This window comes from Aethina tumida, chromosome 3, assembly GCF_024364675.1.
Source record: "Aethina tumida isolate Nest 87 chromosome 3, icAetTumi1.1, whole genome shotgun sequence".
Lineage (NCBI taxonomy): Eukaryota > Metazoa > Arthropoda > Insecta > Coleoptera > Nitidulidae > Aethina > Aethina tumida.
Genome location: NC_065437.1, coordinates 17,719,375 through 17,737,179, shown reverse-complemented (window position 1 = coordinate 17,737,179; position 17,805 = coordinate 17,719,375). Strand labels below are relative to the sequence as shown.

Sequence of the window (17,805 nt, the reverse complement as noted above, 5' to 3'; positions counted from 1 at the left end):
ATTTAAATAAACTAAAAAATCAACATTACTACTCTAATATCCGCAATAATTTATGGTACATAAAAAATCTAAATATACACTTAGAAACTTATTTACTATAACAATTTAAAAATAAATAATATTAAAATATTAAATATATTAAAATTGGAATAATTAAATAACATAAACATATAGTGAAGAAATATAACAAAATTAAATATTTAAGAGAAATTTGAAGAATATAAAAAATCTTAGGAATAATATCATTAGATAATATAAATATTCTTATGAATTTAAGAAATTTATTAAATAGAAAAACTAAAAAGTTTAATTCGACTAGGAAAGAAATGTTTATAATTATAATATAAAAAATATGGAATCTAAGGTGTGTTTTATTAATTAAATAATAGTGAAAGAATTTGATAAATTTAATATATATTATATATATTATATATATATATATATATATATATATATATATATATATATAATATAATATTGAAATAATTAAATTGTAATATTAATCAAATAAAATCATAATTTTAAATATATTAAAATTATAGTACTGGATTAACATTATATGTATATGCAAAATATAACAAGTTTGAATATTTGGGAGAAATCTTAGGAATATAAAGTTATTCTTATAATTATATAATTTATGATAATTTTATTAAAAAAGAATATAAAAAATATTAGGAAAAAATGTTTATAAACACAATTTAAAGAATTTAAGGAATCTAAAGAATGTGTATTATTAATTAAATCATAGTGAAATAATTTGATAAATTCAAAGAATCTAATAAATTGAAAGAATTTACAGACCCTAAAAAAACAGAGGGTTCTAAATAAATAAAATAAAATAATTATTTAAAAATTTAAAGAATTTAGTACTTCTAACAAATTTAGAAAATTTAAAATAATCAAGCATTTTAAAAATTATTTAAAAATCTCAAAAACAAATTCTTGAAATGATTAAAACAATTTAATATTACAAAATATTAAACAATTTTATAAATTATGGTCGAGTATTCATTAAATAAATAAAATTATAATTTTAAATATATTAAAATTGGAGTATTTGAATAACATATATATGAAAAAATGTAACGATTTTGAATATTTGAGAGAAAATTAAAGAATATAAAAAATCTTAAGAATGTTTTTATTAATTTATGAAATTTATTTAATAGAAAAAAAAGTATAATCAGAGTAATTTAAAGAATTTATGGAATGGGTGTTATCAATTAAATAATAGTGAAAGAATTTGATAATTTAAAGAATCTAATAAATTGAAATAATTTACAAACTTTAAAAAATCTGAGGGTTCTAAATAAATAAAAAAAAATAGTTATTTAGAAATTTAAAGACTTTAATATTCCTAATGAATTTAGAAAATTTAAAATAACCAGGCACATAAAAATAATTTTAAAAAATTTTAAATAAATTCTTGAAATAATTAAATTGTTTTTATTAGATAAATAAAATTATATTTTAAAATATATTAAAACTGGAATATTTCACTAACATGAACATATATGTATGTTAAAAATATAATGAGTTTGAATATTTGGGAGAAATTTAAAGAATATAAAAAATCTTAGGTATATAAATTTATTCTTATAATTATATTATATAAATTATGAAATTTATTAAATAGAAAAACTAAAAAGTCTATTTAGAGTAGAAAACAAAATGTTTATAAATAATAATATATTTAAAGAATTTATGAAATCCAAAGAAGGTATTATTAATTAAATAATAATGAAGAATATTGTGTAATTAAAAAAACTGTAAAAAAATGGGTAGTGGTGTATGTGTTCAAATGTAAATAAAACAAAAATAAAATTTTGAAGATATTAAAATTGGAATTTTTAAATAATATAAACATGTAACATATATATGTGAAAAATATAACAAATGTGAATATTTGAAAGAAATTTTAAAATATAATTAATAATAAAATGTAAATTAAATTTAATTAATTTAAAGAATTTAGTAATTTAAATGAATCTAAATAAGAAAAATTTTCCTAATTAACTTAAAAAACATTAGAAAGCAAAAATTTCAATGTAATAAGAAATTTATGAAATAAATAAATAAAAGTAATATTAATATAATTTGGAACATTACAGCAGTATAATACTAAAAAATCAAAATCTGAAATCTACAGAGAAATTGATAAATTGCAAATAATTTTTTAGGAATAATAATAATAATAATAATAATAATAATAGCTTTAACCGAATATGACTGATTTAGGAATATTTTAACTTTGTTTGGAATGTAACTAAATAAGTTTTTTATTTATTTTGACCTCTAACTTAGAAAATGTATGTGTTTCAGAGTTACAGTAGTAATTTAACAAGACTTGTTCTTTTGTATGGGTTATTTAGTAGACTATATACATATTTTAGGTACATTTTCCGGTAAACACGACGTGGTTCAGAAAGTGTGACGGATCCGTCCGACGCGTCGACCGTATCAATGTCAGCGGAGAGTTTTGTGTTCGGCCACGTCTTGTGTTCGCCGGCGCGAGGCCCACGGACGGAGGTATCAGTTTCATTGGGTGCCAAATCCACCACGTGATTGGCTCTTGTGCCATGATACGGGTACGCCCCCTTATTTGTCATCATCCTTGGATCACTTTTGGTCCCCCTGGGCGACCTTGCGTGCGTGGGGACGTATCGATGTCACTGCGTCGCGGATCCTCACATACTCTATGGTCCAATGACAATGTTTCACTTGAATTTACATAGGTAGTAGCACTGGGGCAGAAAACTCATGAAGCTTTTAATCCGCAGGCCAACGATGACACACTAATATAAACATTTTAGGGACAGAATCCAAATGTGGAACATAATTTGCATTGTCGCAGTCGTATGGCTTTAAATCGCAAGCAGATAGAAATCGTGAGATAGAAATCACCCCGTATTTCTTTAATAGAGGCGTTATTAATGTGGCTCCGCAGCAGAGAGAACACTAAGTATATCGTAGTTTGTAATGTGGTGCACCTGGCGTCCACCAGCTGTTGTATTTCGCTTTCTGAAATGTTTTTGTAAGTGAAATGTATTTTATCTCGTGTGTTTATCTAACACCTTCGACTGCTCTCTGAAAACTGCCAACAGATTGAGACTGTGTAGTCGGAACGGATTTTACAAATGCATTTGTCTGTGACATAATTGGTTTTGTTAATGAATAAAACGGTGGAATTTGTTTGTTGTTGTCAAGAGTCTCTCCATGTATTCTGTAGAATCCAATATGTCCGTATTTTATAAAACTGTCAGTTTGTATTGCCTGACATTTGATAACAATAATAATAATTATGCCCAACAGAATTAACGTCAAAGCAAAAAATAAATATACACGTATATATTTATAAAATAATACATCTTGATTAAAAATATCATAGCAATATTTAGTTAGCATTCCTGCACATTTGGAAAACTGGGCTTTTTTGTAGAACTTTTGTTCTATGTCTTGCTATGGTGAAAAAAACGCTGCTTCTTGAGTTAAATCTTGGCACGTTAAATTTAATGTTGGTTAGTATATAAGAACAATCAATTTTGCCATGTAATATTTTGACAAGAAACTTTGCTGACGTTTTTTTCGTTTCGCATACATTGTTCTTCTGAAAGCTCAAGTTCTTAAGGTATTGTTGCTGAATAGATACCAGGCTAATTTGATGGCAAGTGTAAATGGGATTCCAGACAACACCGCAATACTCCAATTTGCTTCGTATCAGGGCAGAAAATAGAGTAATGAGAATTTAGCGATTTGCAGTTACGTCAGAGAAATCCCAAGATCTTGTATTCATTGTTTGCGGCGCAAAAGATAAAAATCCCAGATCTTTACAACAATCTTTCTTCACCAGCACGCATCCATTTATATTGTATAAAAATTTGACTGGCAATTTACGTTTGGTATAACTTACAATTAAGCATTTCTTTACATGTAGCTGGAGGTGGTTACTCTGACACCACGCCATCAAAGTATTAATATCACTTTGTAGAGTAAGGACTTGCACAATACTGTCGACTTGATAATATAGCTTCAGATCATCAGCATAGGTTAGACTACATCATAAAAACAAACTCAATAAGTCATTGATGAATAAAAGAAATAATAGGGGTCTCAAGTTAGACCCCTGCGGTAAGCCAGAGGATGCAGGTAAGTGTGAGATCTAAATCCGTTGAAGTTGGCGTAACAAGTTCTGTTCCGGACATAACTCTCAATTAAATTAATAAGCCAAAAGTATCAAGTATCAAGTATGTTCAACAGTATAATATGGTCAATAGTAATATAGAATATAGTCAATAGAAAAGTCTATAAATGACGTCCATCTGTCTTTTACGATCTATTGACAAACTTATATCTTGGATCATACATATCAAATTATTGGTGGTGGACCTGCCTAACATAAAACAGCGAACAGAAATTTTGATAAATGACAAAATATAACACCTGTTCAAATATTTTAAAGATATTACTTAATATAGAGATATGTCTGTAATTATTAATATTAGACTCATCTTTTTATAATACTGGGGTAATTTTGGCAGTTTGCAGCAGATGGGAAGGTATTAGTTTTGAGAAACAAATTGAAAATAATTTTTAATGGTTTCAAAAATTAAATTTGCAATACTTGTCAGACTCATTCACTTCATTAATCTGAATACATTGATTAGAACACGCAGATTCAGAGCGACGATCAGTCGCAATAAATACCCTACCAAATTCATCAGCAAATTGATCCACAATATCTTGAGGACTAGTATAAGTAACGCTGTTGATGTTGAGTACCCTGAAGATATTAGAAAAAATATGCTATAACTGATGCATATGCATTTTGTGTACTTTTCTTAATTAAAAAACAAGTCATAATTTTTTTATTAATGGATATGTGGTATACAAAAGGATAAAGTGCCTATTTAAGATAAGTTATGAAACATTGTGGTTGAAAATTATAATGGTTGTTCTGTCATTGTAAAAATGGAATAAACACATAATATTTTACGAATATTAGACTGTACGTTTTTCTAGAAACTCGTAAATCATACTAACGTCGCATGACGTGGAAATATCAATATTACAAGGGACCACGGAAACAATTACCGTGTCCGCTGCTTAACAAATAATATGGCTCTCTAATGGAATAAGCTTTCCATTGACCGAAAATCGTGAAATAGGAGAGAAACAAGCAAAGGAACGAACAATATCCACACAATGGGAGTTTCAATCGAATTTCAACCCCTTGTTCGAGCGTTGACGTCACACCGATATTATCACCGATAGCAACGTGTGAGCTGTCAGCTTGAAATCGAAATAATGACCCCGATTTGCTTGTTGGCAGATATGCGGATAATTTGAAGCACTGCTGCCAAAAGATCTCTAACTGACGATCTTTTACCACATCGATATGTGTTGGTCACTACATTGACTTTTCAGAATTGTACATTAAATAAATGTTCTTTGAATTTTATCTTTACTAGGTTACTTTATCTTTACTAGGCTAATTGTACATTTTTTATGATTCAAAAATGAATAAATATTAGATCAGTAAGGAAATAAAGTTTGAAACATTTTTGAATTATTAAGAATAAACAACTTATTTCATATGTTTTTTGATGCAATGTGAGAGGAACCACAGAAATTCGCATGACAAGAAACTTTCCTTTAGAACAAGGTCTCAAACAATGCCAAAGAGTACTTGGATTTCGGTTCATGAGATTGGCAATTTCCATACATGAAAGTCCAGTCTATTTTGAGTTAATAATTCACTCTCTACCAAACTCACTTAGATGACTAAACTGAAAGAATACTTTAAACCTCCATTATACGAATTTAAAACACATAATCGTTGTCGAAAAATACATCTCGAAACTGTTCAAAATTTAAATTTGTTAAAACTGGATCACTGGATCTGTGTGCTCTATTTTCTATGTCACTAAGTTTATTAAAAATAAAACCCTAACCTACTTTCGATTCAATGTTTATTTCTGGAAGACTTTTTATCTAGAATATTTTAAATTTTATTGATTAAAATAGTGGAAAATATTTTTATAAATATTTTCAAAATTCATGACTTACATTTAAAATCTTTGATTCGAATGCGAATATCTTCCAAATAGTTAAAAAATATATGTTGGGCATTTTATATTAATTACTTATCTACGGGTTATAAAATTTGGAAGTAAAAAATAAATTTTCATTAAATTCTTCAAACTTTGACCAGCGATATCTTATAAACGGCAAGAGTTATGAAAAAATTGTGAGATACCTTTTTTGTAGAGCGTTCAATTTCATATACAAAATGTAAATAGAAATTTTTTGCAGGACCAAGTACTGACGAGATATAAATTTTGCCATATGTGACTGAATAAAAGAAATAGAAAACTGAGATGAAAATTAAGTGCTCATCTTTTGGGGAGCATTTTTTTAAGAAACCAATTTTTTAGTGTCGTTAATAAAACTAGTCGATTAGACATTTATAAATCAATTCATATACCCAAGTTTTTACAAAATTTTTGTTTGAAAATGTCGCCAGCACCACATTACAAATTAGAACGCGTCACAATTAAGAATATAATATGCACAAAGTAATCCAGTTTGTAAAATTGCGGTACATAAACAACAACATTGTAAAATTTCACCTGCAGTTCAATTATGCCGTGTTTAATGGCAATTAGAATAACCGCACCAACACCAACATCACCGAGAAATTGCACACGGCGTTACCCTGTGTGAATAGTGGATGTGGATACAGAATTAGGTGTAATCCGTAATCTAATCACTGCAACATTATTTATGACATTATCAAACCGAACAACTACGTGGTCTGATTTACTAGTTAGACGTACAGTTATTACGGACGTGGATGGTATCGTTTAGGGATTCAATTATGCCGATATTAATAGGCTAATCAGCGCGACTAAACTCACTTTTGCCTTTTCAGACATCGTGGGAGCACCGGATTCTTCTCTCGCTTCAATATTGCATTAATATTCAGCTAGTTGCAAGTCCACTTCGGTTTTATAAATGTTTTTGTTGTGTTTGTACAATCTTCTTTCAATGCCTTTCGCTTACAAACTACACATGTACTATTAGAATATTTACTTTGTCAAAAAAAACAAATAAATAAAATATACTAAAAATGAGAAGGTATTTTTTTCATAAATATTAAATTTCTTAATAAGGGAAACATCATTGGGTAAAACTGACTTGAAATATATTTGTTTATTATGAATTAAACTATCCTTGTTACATTTAATACTTGTTGCTTTCTACAAAATAATTATTTTTATCTGAATGATTCCAATGCCAAAAAAATAATCCAATCTTATGGACAACTAAAATTAAAGCCACCATGGGGAAAATGAGACCTGCTGAAATTAGACTGTGGGAAAATATTTCGTGGATTTGGGTTCATTTAACCCTAGATTTAGAAGAACAACCCTAGTTTCTACTAAAAATGTGAAAGACCAATTTTGATTTTCTTAAGATTACATTCAGTGAATTACAGGAATGATAGGAGCGATTAATTTTTAATGACAACTGTAAACGTTTAAGTAAATCAAACGTCAAACATTCTTCAGAGACAAAACTATACAGTTTACTTATACCCACAGTAGAATCTGTTGGTGGCTTAATTATGATAGAGGGATGCTATAATTCTTCTGTCGTAGGCCACCTTAGACTGATTTATGTGCGGGAATATATTAAACAATAATCTATATATTGAAGAAATGATGCTCTTAATAAATGTATTACAAAATGAAAACGATCCGCGTTGTTGTGTCCTGTCCACTCTAATCTTCAGACATCGACCCTATAAAAAACATAGAGAACCACATTTATAAATAAACTCGACAAAAAAAATTAATATAATTAAAATTAATTTGTCACACTACACTACTTTATTTTACAAAATTTAATTAAAGTTATTAATTACATTTATGTCTAGCTCAGAAAAATATCTGTAACATTTTATAGAATAAGAATATAGTAATTTTTATAATACCATATAAAACAATAATAGTAAATTAATATTTTATTATCACAATTCATGCTAAATTAGTAAAATTTCTATATTAACGATCACGAGTATATCAATATGAATGAATTAACTCTTTACTTTTTATATAAAATTGTTATTTAAAAATAAGAAAAGTACTAGTAATTATTAATTATTAGTAATTAATAAACATAACAGATGAACATTATTAATCATAAAAACTTATAAACTGGAATTGGAATTAACCTCGGATAAGATTAATTAATGTAGGAATCTGTCATACATTACTATTTAAATATGTGCACAGAGTTAAACAAACAGGAAACTTATTGAAATAAATTATTTTAGTTTTGTTAAAAAGTCTACACAACTGTTTATTAAATGCAATGTGGCGAAGTGAAAATTAGGTTATTTCAATATGTTTCGTGCAACTGCGGGAAAGTTCCAAATTTTTATGCGCAGTTTTCTCTAATAATCACACGAAGTGGTATTGCCATTAAAGTCGTCATTAAATTAATTCAATTACTGGTTTTCTTGTAGGTCAAATGTATAATATATAAATCAGTTATTTATTTCCGATTTCCTGTGGACACCGGCAAAAAAAAACATTCAAACAACGAATAGTCTGATTCCCAGAGACGATTTATAGTATGTAACTGTACGAGATCCTCCTCTTTTTGCTGGTGATAACCCATTTAGGAGTGCACCTGATGTGAACGTATTTTAGCTGTTTATGGAATTTATACGGCTGGACTGATAAGGTGTTGGAGAGTTTATTAAAATTAATTTTGAAATTTTCTAAATTTGATACTTATGTTATAATATTGAACAAACAAATTTCAGACAACCAGCAAAATAATAAAAATAACAGTAAATCACCAAAAATGAAAAAAAAAAAAAAACAGGATGACAAAAAAATGCTTCTAATGCTAGTTTTAAAATCTGTTATTACCACCTCCGACTCTAATGACATCCCTCATTCTATGTGAGAAGCTCCTTACAAGATTTCTAACGTAGTCCACATCCAAATGTTCCCTTTCTTCATTTACAACGTCTTTCAGCTCATCAAGAACTATATTATGGGTTCTTATGCATCTCTGTAGGTGGTCCTAAACATGCTGGATTGGATTTAGATCTGGACTATTTGCTGGACTAGAATTCCAACCTCTCGCAGGTAGTCTACAGTTGTTTGGTTGATTCCCATCAAATCCGCCACATATTGCTGCGACCTGCCATCTTCAATTAGGGCCCCTATTTGGGCTGCTTGAAATAAAATGTTTCATAGAATTTCTGTTTTGTTTTTTTTTATTATTATTTTTTTATTAGAATTTAAAATGGTGCTTTATATTGATCTAAAGGAAATCATACTTTTTTTACATTTACACATCGAAAATACAAAAAATACTAAATTTCAAAAACATATATTTATCCTCTATAATAATTTAACAAATTTTCAATTTTATTTTTGGTGTTGTTTTTTGCTTTATGTTCTTCCATAGTTTCTTCTAGAGATACTTAACCAACCTGAAAGCGTCATTGGAATTGTTCTCCAAATTATAGATCAGGGAAAAATTGTAGAATATAAATAAAAGAAACAGTTAATTTATTTACTCTAGTTATGCAAACAATTGATTTGTTACTATTAACACGTTTTTTTAATTAATATAATGTGTTAATTTATTCTTAGAATGTGTCTAGTTTTATAATAAAACTTTTATTTATCATTAACAATATATTTTTTATTGTTTATTATTATAATACTTACATAACTAAAATGTTTAATTTAATATTGAATGTGTTCTTAATTTCTTCGCTATCTGAATATGATTTGATATTTTTTATAAAATATCCATTCTTAATTACGTTCATGACGTATGTATATAAGTATATCGATTTACTTGTTATTATTTAATTACGTAATAACTACATAATAACCATAATGGGGCTAATCAATTGATTTTCACTTAACAATATTATGTAATAAAATTTTTATACTTGCCTGACATCTTTCGAATTGAAGTTGTGTCGATCGATGGGACGTAAAAAGTAAAACACAATGTTTGTAATATCAGTATGTAATATGTATTTATATACAATCGACAATTAATGTAAATATACTCATTTTATAAGATTAAATCAATAATAATATGCACGCATCTGTTCTTTAAATTTATCTACAGGATTGGATACGCGAACTTTCTACATTACAAATACTCTAACCACAATTTCAACCGTAATAGTATCGAAAAAACCTTCAACAAAATCATAGCTGCAGCATCCAAATTGTGAATTTTTATTATCAAATAATAAATATGTTTTTGTGCATTTCGAAATTGACTAAAAATGCGCTTCTCTAAATATAAATTTTATATAATTTTTAAATATATCTACAAATTGCCACTGAACATTTATAGTAAGTTTGATCACACCCCGGGTACACTTACTTTTCATAACTCTCGCATAAATGTATTTGCACTTGTAATGTCTTTTATTCGTAAATACACTTATGCAACGAATATCTAACTAAAAAGCCGTTAAAAAATATACAATATTGCATGAATAATTTATTCACAGTTTATCCCAATCGTGGGATGAATATCACGTGAGTCTCGGAGGCGAAAAAGGCCTATGTAAAAGTGGTGGGTTGGACGTGGGACTTGGGGGCGCTATTCTCACAATTCCCCCGTGTGCGTGAGTCAAGTTCAGGTTCGTGTGGGGCGAAGGAGGCGCCCCGAGTCGACTGGGTGCCGAAACCTGAATCCGAAGCGGGGTGGATAGGGGGGAGGTTGAAATTTGGTGATTGCCTAAACGTAAGGGTAATGGTTGCTCGATTTTTATATCCGACGGACTCCTCAAATTGTCCGCGATCCTCAAATTCATCGGCGGCGAGTTTTGCAACGACGTCTGAGGCGGTGGCGGGCTACCTTTGTCGTGCGCGTAATCCGTCGAGTCCACGTCGATGGGCGATTCGGAGTTCAATCTGGTGTTGTAATTCGATGTTGATGTGTTGGTATCTACGTTGATGGGCGAGTCTTGATTCCTGTATTTCCTGTCCAGATTGAAGTTGGGCGGCGTCGGTGATTCACGGTCCAAACGGAAACTGGGCGGAGTGTTGGCGGTGAATCGGAACTGAGCGGGCATCGGGCCGGGTGAGTGGGCGCCGAATCTGAAGGAGGTTATGGGATTCGGTGATCTGGATCGGCTGAACAGGAGATTGCCCGGCGACCGTTCCGGCGGTGAGTGAGGGGCGCCCAGCGAAATGTCCGAGTCGGAGTCGGAAGGAGTTGGACTTAAAGGCGGTTGTCTTCCTCCTCCTGGGTGGACTAACTGGGCGGCGAGCTGTTGTTGTTGCATCCTGAAACAAAAAACAAACATTGTTATTATATGTATTTAAATAAATTGAGTTCTATTCATAATTTTCATAATGAAGTCCTTAAAAAATAGAGTCCAGTTACATTTAAGGAAAATTTCCTTCGTTTAATTTAGTATATAACTTTTAAAATTTCTTATTACACTGAAAATTGCCTGAAAAGCTCTTAGCTGTTTTTCAGGTGGTCGTTTAATACTCGAATTGTTTCATATTCCCTTTATTAGCATTTTTAATAGAGTGTCCCGACTGTCGTCCCTATTCCTTCCTTTCTAACAAAATCATCCTTCCGTTTCGCTGGATATTACAAACTCTCTCGAGCCGACCCGTTTTTTTATTCCCAGTGAGTTCGTTTAATTTGACGGTTTCGCAAAAAGAAACAGCAATGAAATGCAGATTGGATAATTAGGGGAGAGTCATGCGACTGTAATGTCCATGAAATGAATGGAAACAGAAAAATTTGCAATGTATCTTTTTCCTTGGAGCAAACGTAAACACGATTGTCGTATATTATCTACGACAGTGACGTGATAGATATACTTTATATGCGGTTTAAGAAAAACCACAACTAATTTGTGCCTCTCAAACAATTTCGAGATAATAATTGTGGTCGTGCAAGGTGTTTATGGTGTTTTTGCTTATATAACAAAATATCTAATTGTTTACAATTAAAACTGATGGCTTTAACTTTTTCATATTAATATTGTAATTAATATTTAAGCAATAAAACTCATTGTACTTAATCGATATACTAAATTAAAATTCATTGGGGACTTCATGGTGGTACAAGGATTGAAACATAATAATTTCCTGGCTGGAATAAATTCCTCAACCTTCCCCTTCACATGTTCTCTTGAACCTCCCTTTTCGTGCCACACAACCAGTCGATCAAGTTTTTTTGTATCCATGCATACAATTAAGCAGCGTATTTGTAATAAAACCGAAGAAATATATCCATTAACCACTAATGATACCACTATCTGATAACGGAGGTTTGTTTTGTGAAATTAATAAACTTCATAAAAATGGCTGCATGCCATACTCGCACATTTGCCTCCATTAAAAACGATGATATTTGTATTTTCGTATAGATTATATCTAGACAAGAGTTGTGTTTTATAAACATATGAGTACAAATAATTAATGAGCGTATTATATGTTCTTTATCGAATTGCTTGACCATTACACCACGATCAAAATAGAGAAAATCAACGAGCACATTTTAGCAAAGGAACGATTATTTAGTCATGGCTCGATGAGTTTAATTAAGTAGCACTGATAATGATATGTAATTACGATTTGGATTAAGCGCAGACTAAGCGAAAAAAGCGTTTAAAATTTGATTAGTGTACAACCAAGTTTTATTACGTTTTTGCTAATACTATTTCTGACGTTGATTAAAGAATTATTAGGTGTCCCTGAAACAGGCAATTGCTGTTATTAAATGAAATTATAACATAATTTTACGATAAAAATATCAGTTGTACCCGAATACAATTCCCTCCCCAATTTCATCTGTTCAATTTAAATCCGTAAAACATTCGAGGCGAGGAGATCAGCAGTTATCGCCGGTAATATGACAAGGCATTGACGAGGGAAACGGGGAAAACCGACAGGGGAACAAAACAAACTAAAATCCATGCACCTACGGCCAGTAATAACTTCTAAATCTCCAGAGATTAGCCGACAGAGGCCACTCGACCGGATCTACTCCGGAAAAATTGATTTTTGCACATCAATATTTATTCAAGAGTGCGGAGAGAATATGCATGTAACGTGGGCTGGAAACGGTATAATGATGAGATAGGAATGATTCAATCTCATCGTAAAATTGAATCGGCCGCAATCTCCCCGACAAAGATATCGCTCATCAATTCGCAATTTTCCACTGATTATCCGGTCGGGATTTAATTAAATGAGAAATTCGTTAAAGTTGGTCGCGGTACGCAAGTGAAGCTTGCTTATCAAAGCCTAAAACAATTTGCGACTCGTACTGTGGGCCGTCCTTAACTTGAAATGAGCCCGTGAGGCAGCGCCAGATCATCTTTGTGTCGCTATCAAAACTCATATACCGAATTAACTTGATTAGCCATTGAAATGAACGCCCCGGGCGATGCAACGAGACCTGCCCTAATGCGGCCTAATCGAATCCCCGTTCGTTGCCATTCAGTTTTGGCACAATGTACCCAACAATCCACAAAGATTACTTGTTCTATTTTATTTTTAATGGTTTAATAGACAACCAAGTCAAACCAACAATTCTTTCAATGTTTCAATTTGACCACCTAAAATATAATTAGACCTGATCTCCATTTTGAGGTTACACAATCGGTAGCAAAACCAGAACTGGACTATTAAATGTTTCTAAATACCACCCTGAGGCAAAGTGGACGATAAATCCATATCTCAACTACAAAGCGTTTCATCAAACTGTTTCTACTGTCCAGCAAAAATTATCTGCGCTTGGTGTTGTCACTAGAGGCGTGGCACTTTAAAAAAATGCATCCGAACAAAGGTCGGCCATGTTTCGGTGTAATGGACGTGTCGCGTTTTGTTACCATATATCCCCGGTTGCGGCACAAAGGGCACACAGCACCGATACACGGCAATTAGGGCGGTACACCGGTCATGTGATACCATCTCGATTTGAATACTAAATGTACCTTCCCGTCGGCAAAAGGTCTCACTCTTTCTCTGCGAGAGTGGATGTAGCCCATAGATGTGACCTTTGACGTCCGTGCTTTAATTAGTATATTGAAGGTCTCGACTCGTAGAAATAGTGATGAACCAACTAAATTAGACTGTTCTAATCCTTCTTTACGTAGACTTTAAAACACCATTGTGAATGAAACAAAGCAAACAGCCAGTTGTAATACTGACCGTCCAAATTCCCACAGGCGTTAACGCATTAATTAATCAAGGTGCGTATTCCCCCCTGCCTACTAACTTTAAAATCTTCTTAGCTCGGGGTGTTAACGCATCTCGGGGCTTTGGACTTTCCCCGATGCCATGGTCTGTTTTGTTAAAGGAGCGGGTCTCATTAACGGAGTCCCGCTGGGAGAGGAGGTCTGTTTGTGTTCCCTTAAACTACCCGACAAATTGCCCCTAAATGCTAAGAGGTTAACTTAAGACACTCGCGTCTGTGCAGGAACATAATCTCTCCGTGAATGATTTATGGCCGTTGTTTTGTCGACACTCGGTTCCGTTTTATTAGTTATAATTGAAGTGTGGGGAGTTTTATTAGTATTTAGTTGGTGTTGGTAAAACAAATCGAAATGAAATGTATTTTTGTTAACGATTAAAAAAACTTTATAAGTTGAATGCAGAGGTTTAAATATTGTTGTTCGATCTACGTTGTATTAATAAAAATATTTTAAAAAGATTACAGTATTGACATCATTAACTTTAATAAATACGCTTTGATTCTAGATACAGTTGTTAACTTGCTATTTAATATCATTTTGTTTTATGTAATAGTAAATTGGAATTGTTTAAAGTGGCCATAATTCATTTACAATTAATTATTCATGCATACAATTCAACACTGAGGAAACTGCTACGTGAAATAAATGAAGTAATATAATTTAATTAATACTGACACTTATTAATATTGAAACATAGACACAGATTTGATTTGTCGTAGGATATGCATCCTGTATCGGAGTTAATTAAATTGGAATACGTAAAATATGGATCACAATATTCTCAGGAATCTCAGCATCAGGTTGACCCACTTTACGAAGTGTTCGCGTTCTCGTCACAGCCGTATCGAATCACCAACGTGACACCTTCAATAAAATATTGATTTGTATCCGTCACAATGATTTGAAATGCGCAATTATTGGTTTGCGTTAGCCATTAAAGCGATTCAATAATTATACGCGTCCACGATACCGGATCGTCTTGCGTCCATTGTCCACGAACAAATCTAATAATTTCCATTCATGCACCTAAAATTCCCATATCAATAACACACAAAACAGTAATGGATACGAACACCCGAAGTTTTTTGTCCGTACCCCGCAATTATTTTATTGTATTTGCAAACAAAGCCGATTAAAAAAAGACCGTACACAGTTTTACTATCCAGTGGTCCATTGCAGTTGATCTTTGCCGAGATCGGGAGATCTCCGGGTACTGTGTAATACGGGTGCCGTGTGCACTGTGATCTGCGACGTGTAATTCGAGCGGTGTCTATTACAACCCCCATTGTGTTCGGGGTATAATGGCACTGTGCGTGTGTACAGAACTTTCAAAAGTATTTCGCTGTGGTCTTTAAAATAATGTGCGGCACAATAGCTTGAAGAACAAGTACATAACACAACCGTGGTGTTTTTCTGACATTGTATTTTTTAGTACATTCTCTATTTTTTATATAAATATGTAGTTCTTAGAAAGCATTATTAAAAATTCATTTGAATTAGCTTTTTGTAAGTTGTCAGAATTTTCAAAAAAATACATTAAAAGGACAAATTAAATAAAAGTAGCAGCAGCGGAGAAATGGTCATCGTTGGGTAATTGTACGTAAACCTATAATCAAATTGTCAATACCCATTCAAAATTATATGTAACAGAAATTAAGGAACTCCAATAAATAATTATTACAAGTTATAATTTTATTCCTTTACATTTTAAAATTATACATTTTAACCATGTCATTTTAATAATACATAAAATATCCTATAATGTAACACTTTCAAATTAATTTTGGAACATTTTAAAGAGGAATTAAAAAACTTCAAGACAATAAACTAGACACAGAAATAAAGTATCGATCATATAATAATGTACATTATACATGTACACTGCTCCAAGAAATTTGTGAGTCACCTATAATTTTATCAATATTTTTTTATTTATGTAAATAGTACATTATTTGTAGGAACTTTGACTTTTAAAAAGTGTGCAGAAAATTTTACAAGATGTTTAGTTTTTTTTGTTATTATACCAATTCTGGTAAATTAGTACAACAGGTTAAACTGTCGCCGCAGCGTCCCATTGCGTTAGATCTCATTTATTATGCCCATTTTCTTTTTAATTTACGCCAATTGTCAATATACAAGGGCAATCTAGAAATTTAACTTGCTATGAGTGTGCCCAAGCGGTTATTTTAGTAAAAGAAGGTTGGTGTTACCGCAGAATAGCCGAAAGGTTTGGTGTATCCCATACATCCATTTCCCATATGCTACAACGGTACATGGAGACTGGTGACCATACTAGAAGACCAGGTCAAGGTAGAAATCGAACTATAACACCTGCTCAAGATCGTTTTTTGAGACTTTTAACTTTGAGACAACGATTTGTGACTACAAAAAGTTTACAATCTCAGTGAGAAAACGTAGAAGGGGAAGACAATTTGCAACCCCGTGTTTTTGCTCGAGGCTCGATCTTAAACGTGGATAATCGCAGAGTTCACCAACAAGTCAGCACTTCTGACGTTGGGATTAATGCTATGGCCTGGCCAGCTCGCAGTCCAGACATTAACCCAATAGAACATATCTGTGACATTTTTGGAAGACATTTAATGGACCATCCTAACAGTCCAAATAACTTAGAGGATGCGGAGTGTCTTCTACTTTAAATTTTGGAGAATTTGGACCAAAATGAAATTCGAACCCAGATTTTGAATATGAGATTGACATAATCCACATTATGTTCAAATTTTTATTTTTTATAAACGTCAAATTTTAATAATCTTTAATTATTTTAGAAGAAAATATATTTTTTAATATCTTTTGTAACAACTACAAATAAAACCCTATTTTAAAAAACTCCCGTCTTCAGAAAATATTAATAATAATCAATAATTATTGGTGTGGTGCGTTAATTTCTTGTATCAGAGTGTTCCCCAATAAACCAGAGGAACAGATTAATTTTTAACATCATAACACTTCTTCATTTTTATAAGAATGATTTCACAGTTCCGTCCATTGTATAGGAGGAATGTTCATTTCTTACGTGTTTCAATTACTAAAACAAAAATTAATTGAGAATTTTCGGTAGAATAACGTCGCGGCACAAAGTAAAATTGAAACCGTTCTCGTCCCAGTTTTGCGGTAATTGTTTTCGGCCATATCAACCGGTACATGTATAACGCGATTAGTCGTGCTACTGCCACAGACTCGGATTTCGTGTCTCAACCGGTCTGAGTTGTCGAGTAACAGACTTGGCGAGCGCCCGCGGGCGGCGCGCCCGCCGTCGTAACTCCATTACAACTCCATTATCTTTCTGCTACGCTCCGGCTACGCGGTTTTGTTGTGATACGATGCTTATCTGCCTAATGAGCGACCGTCATACATATACATGATGGCAAAAATTAAATTTCATTATTTGCGCCTTCGGGAACGGTCCCGGGACCGGGTTAGAAAGAAATGTTCGCATGAGTGCAACCCCATCATCTGCACTAATGGAGAAGTTATTATTTTGGGTTCTACGTCGGTGCAGA

At 31.8% G+C, this 17,805-nt stretch overlaps 1 protein-coding gene across 1 annotated transcript in view; it reads right to left on the bottom strand.

The window, feature by feature from the left end:
• Window positions 1-10,107: 10,107 nt before the first annotated feature.
• LOC109604727 (homeobox protein SIX3-like) overlaps window positions 10,108-17,805 on the bottom strand; it is a 32,859-nt gene continuing 25,161 nt past the window's right edge. Inside the window, exon 2 of the mRNA XM_020021255.2 lies at window positions 10,108-11,348. Within this exon, the coding sequence (XP_019876814.2) occupies window positions 10,592-11,348 (757 nt within the window). The 3' untranslated portion in view covers window positions 10,108-10,591. The remainder of the gene's footprint in view (window positions 11,349-17,805) is intronic.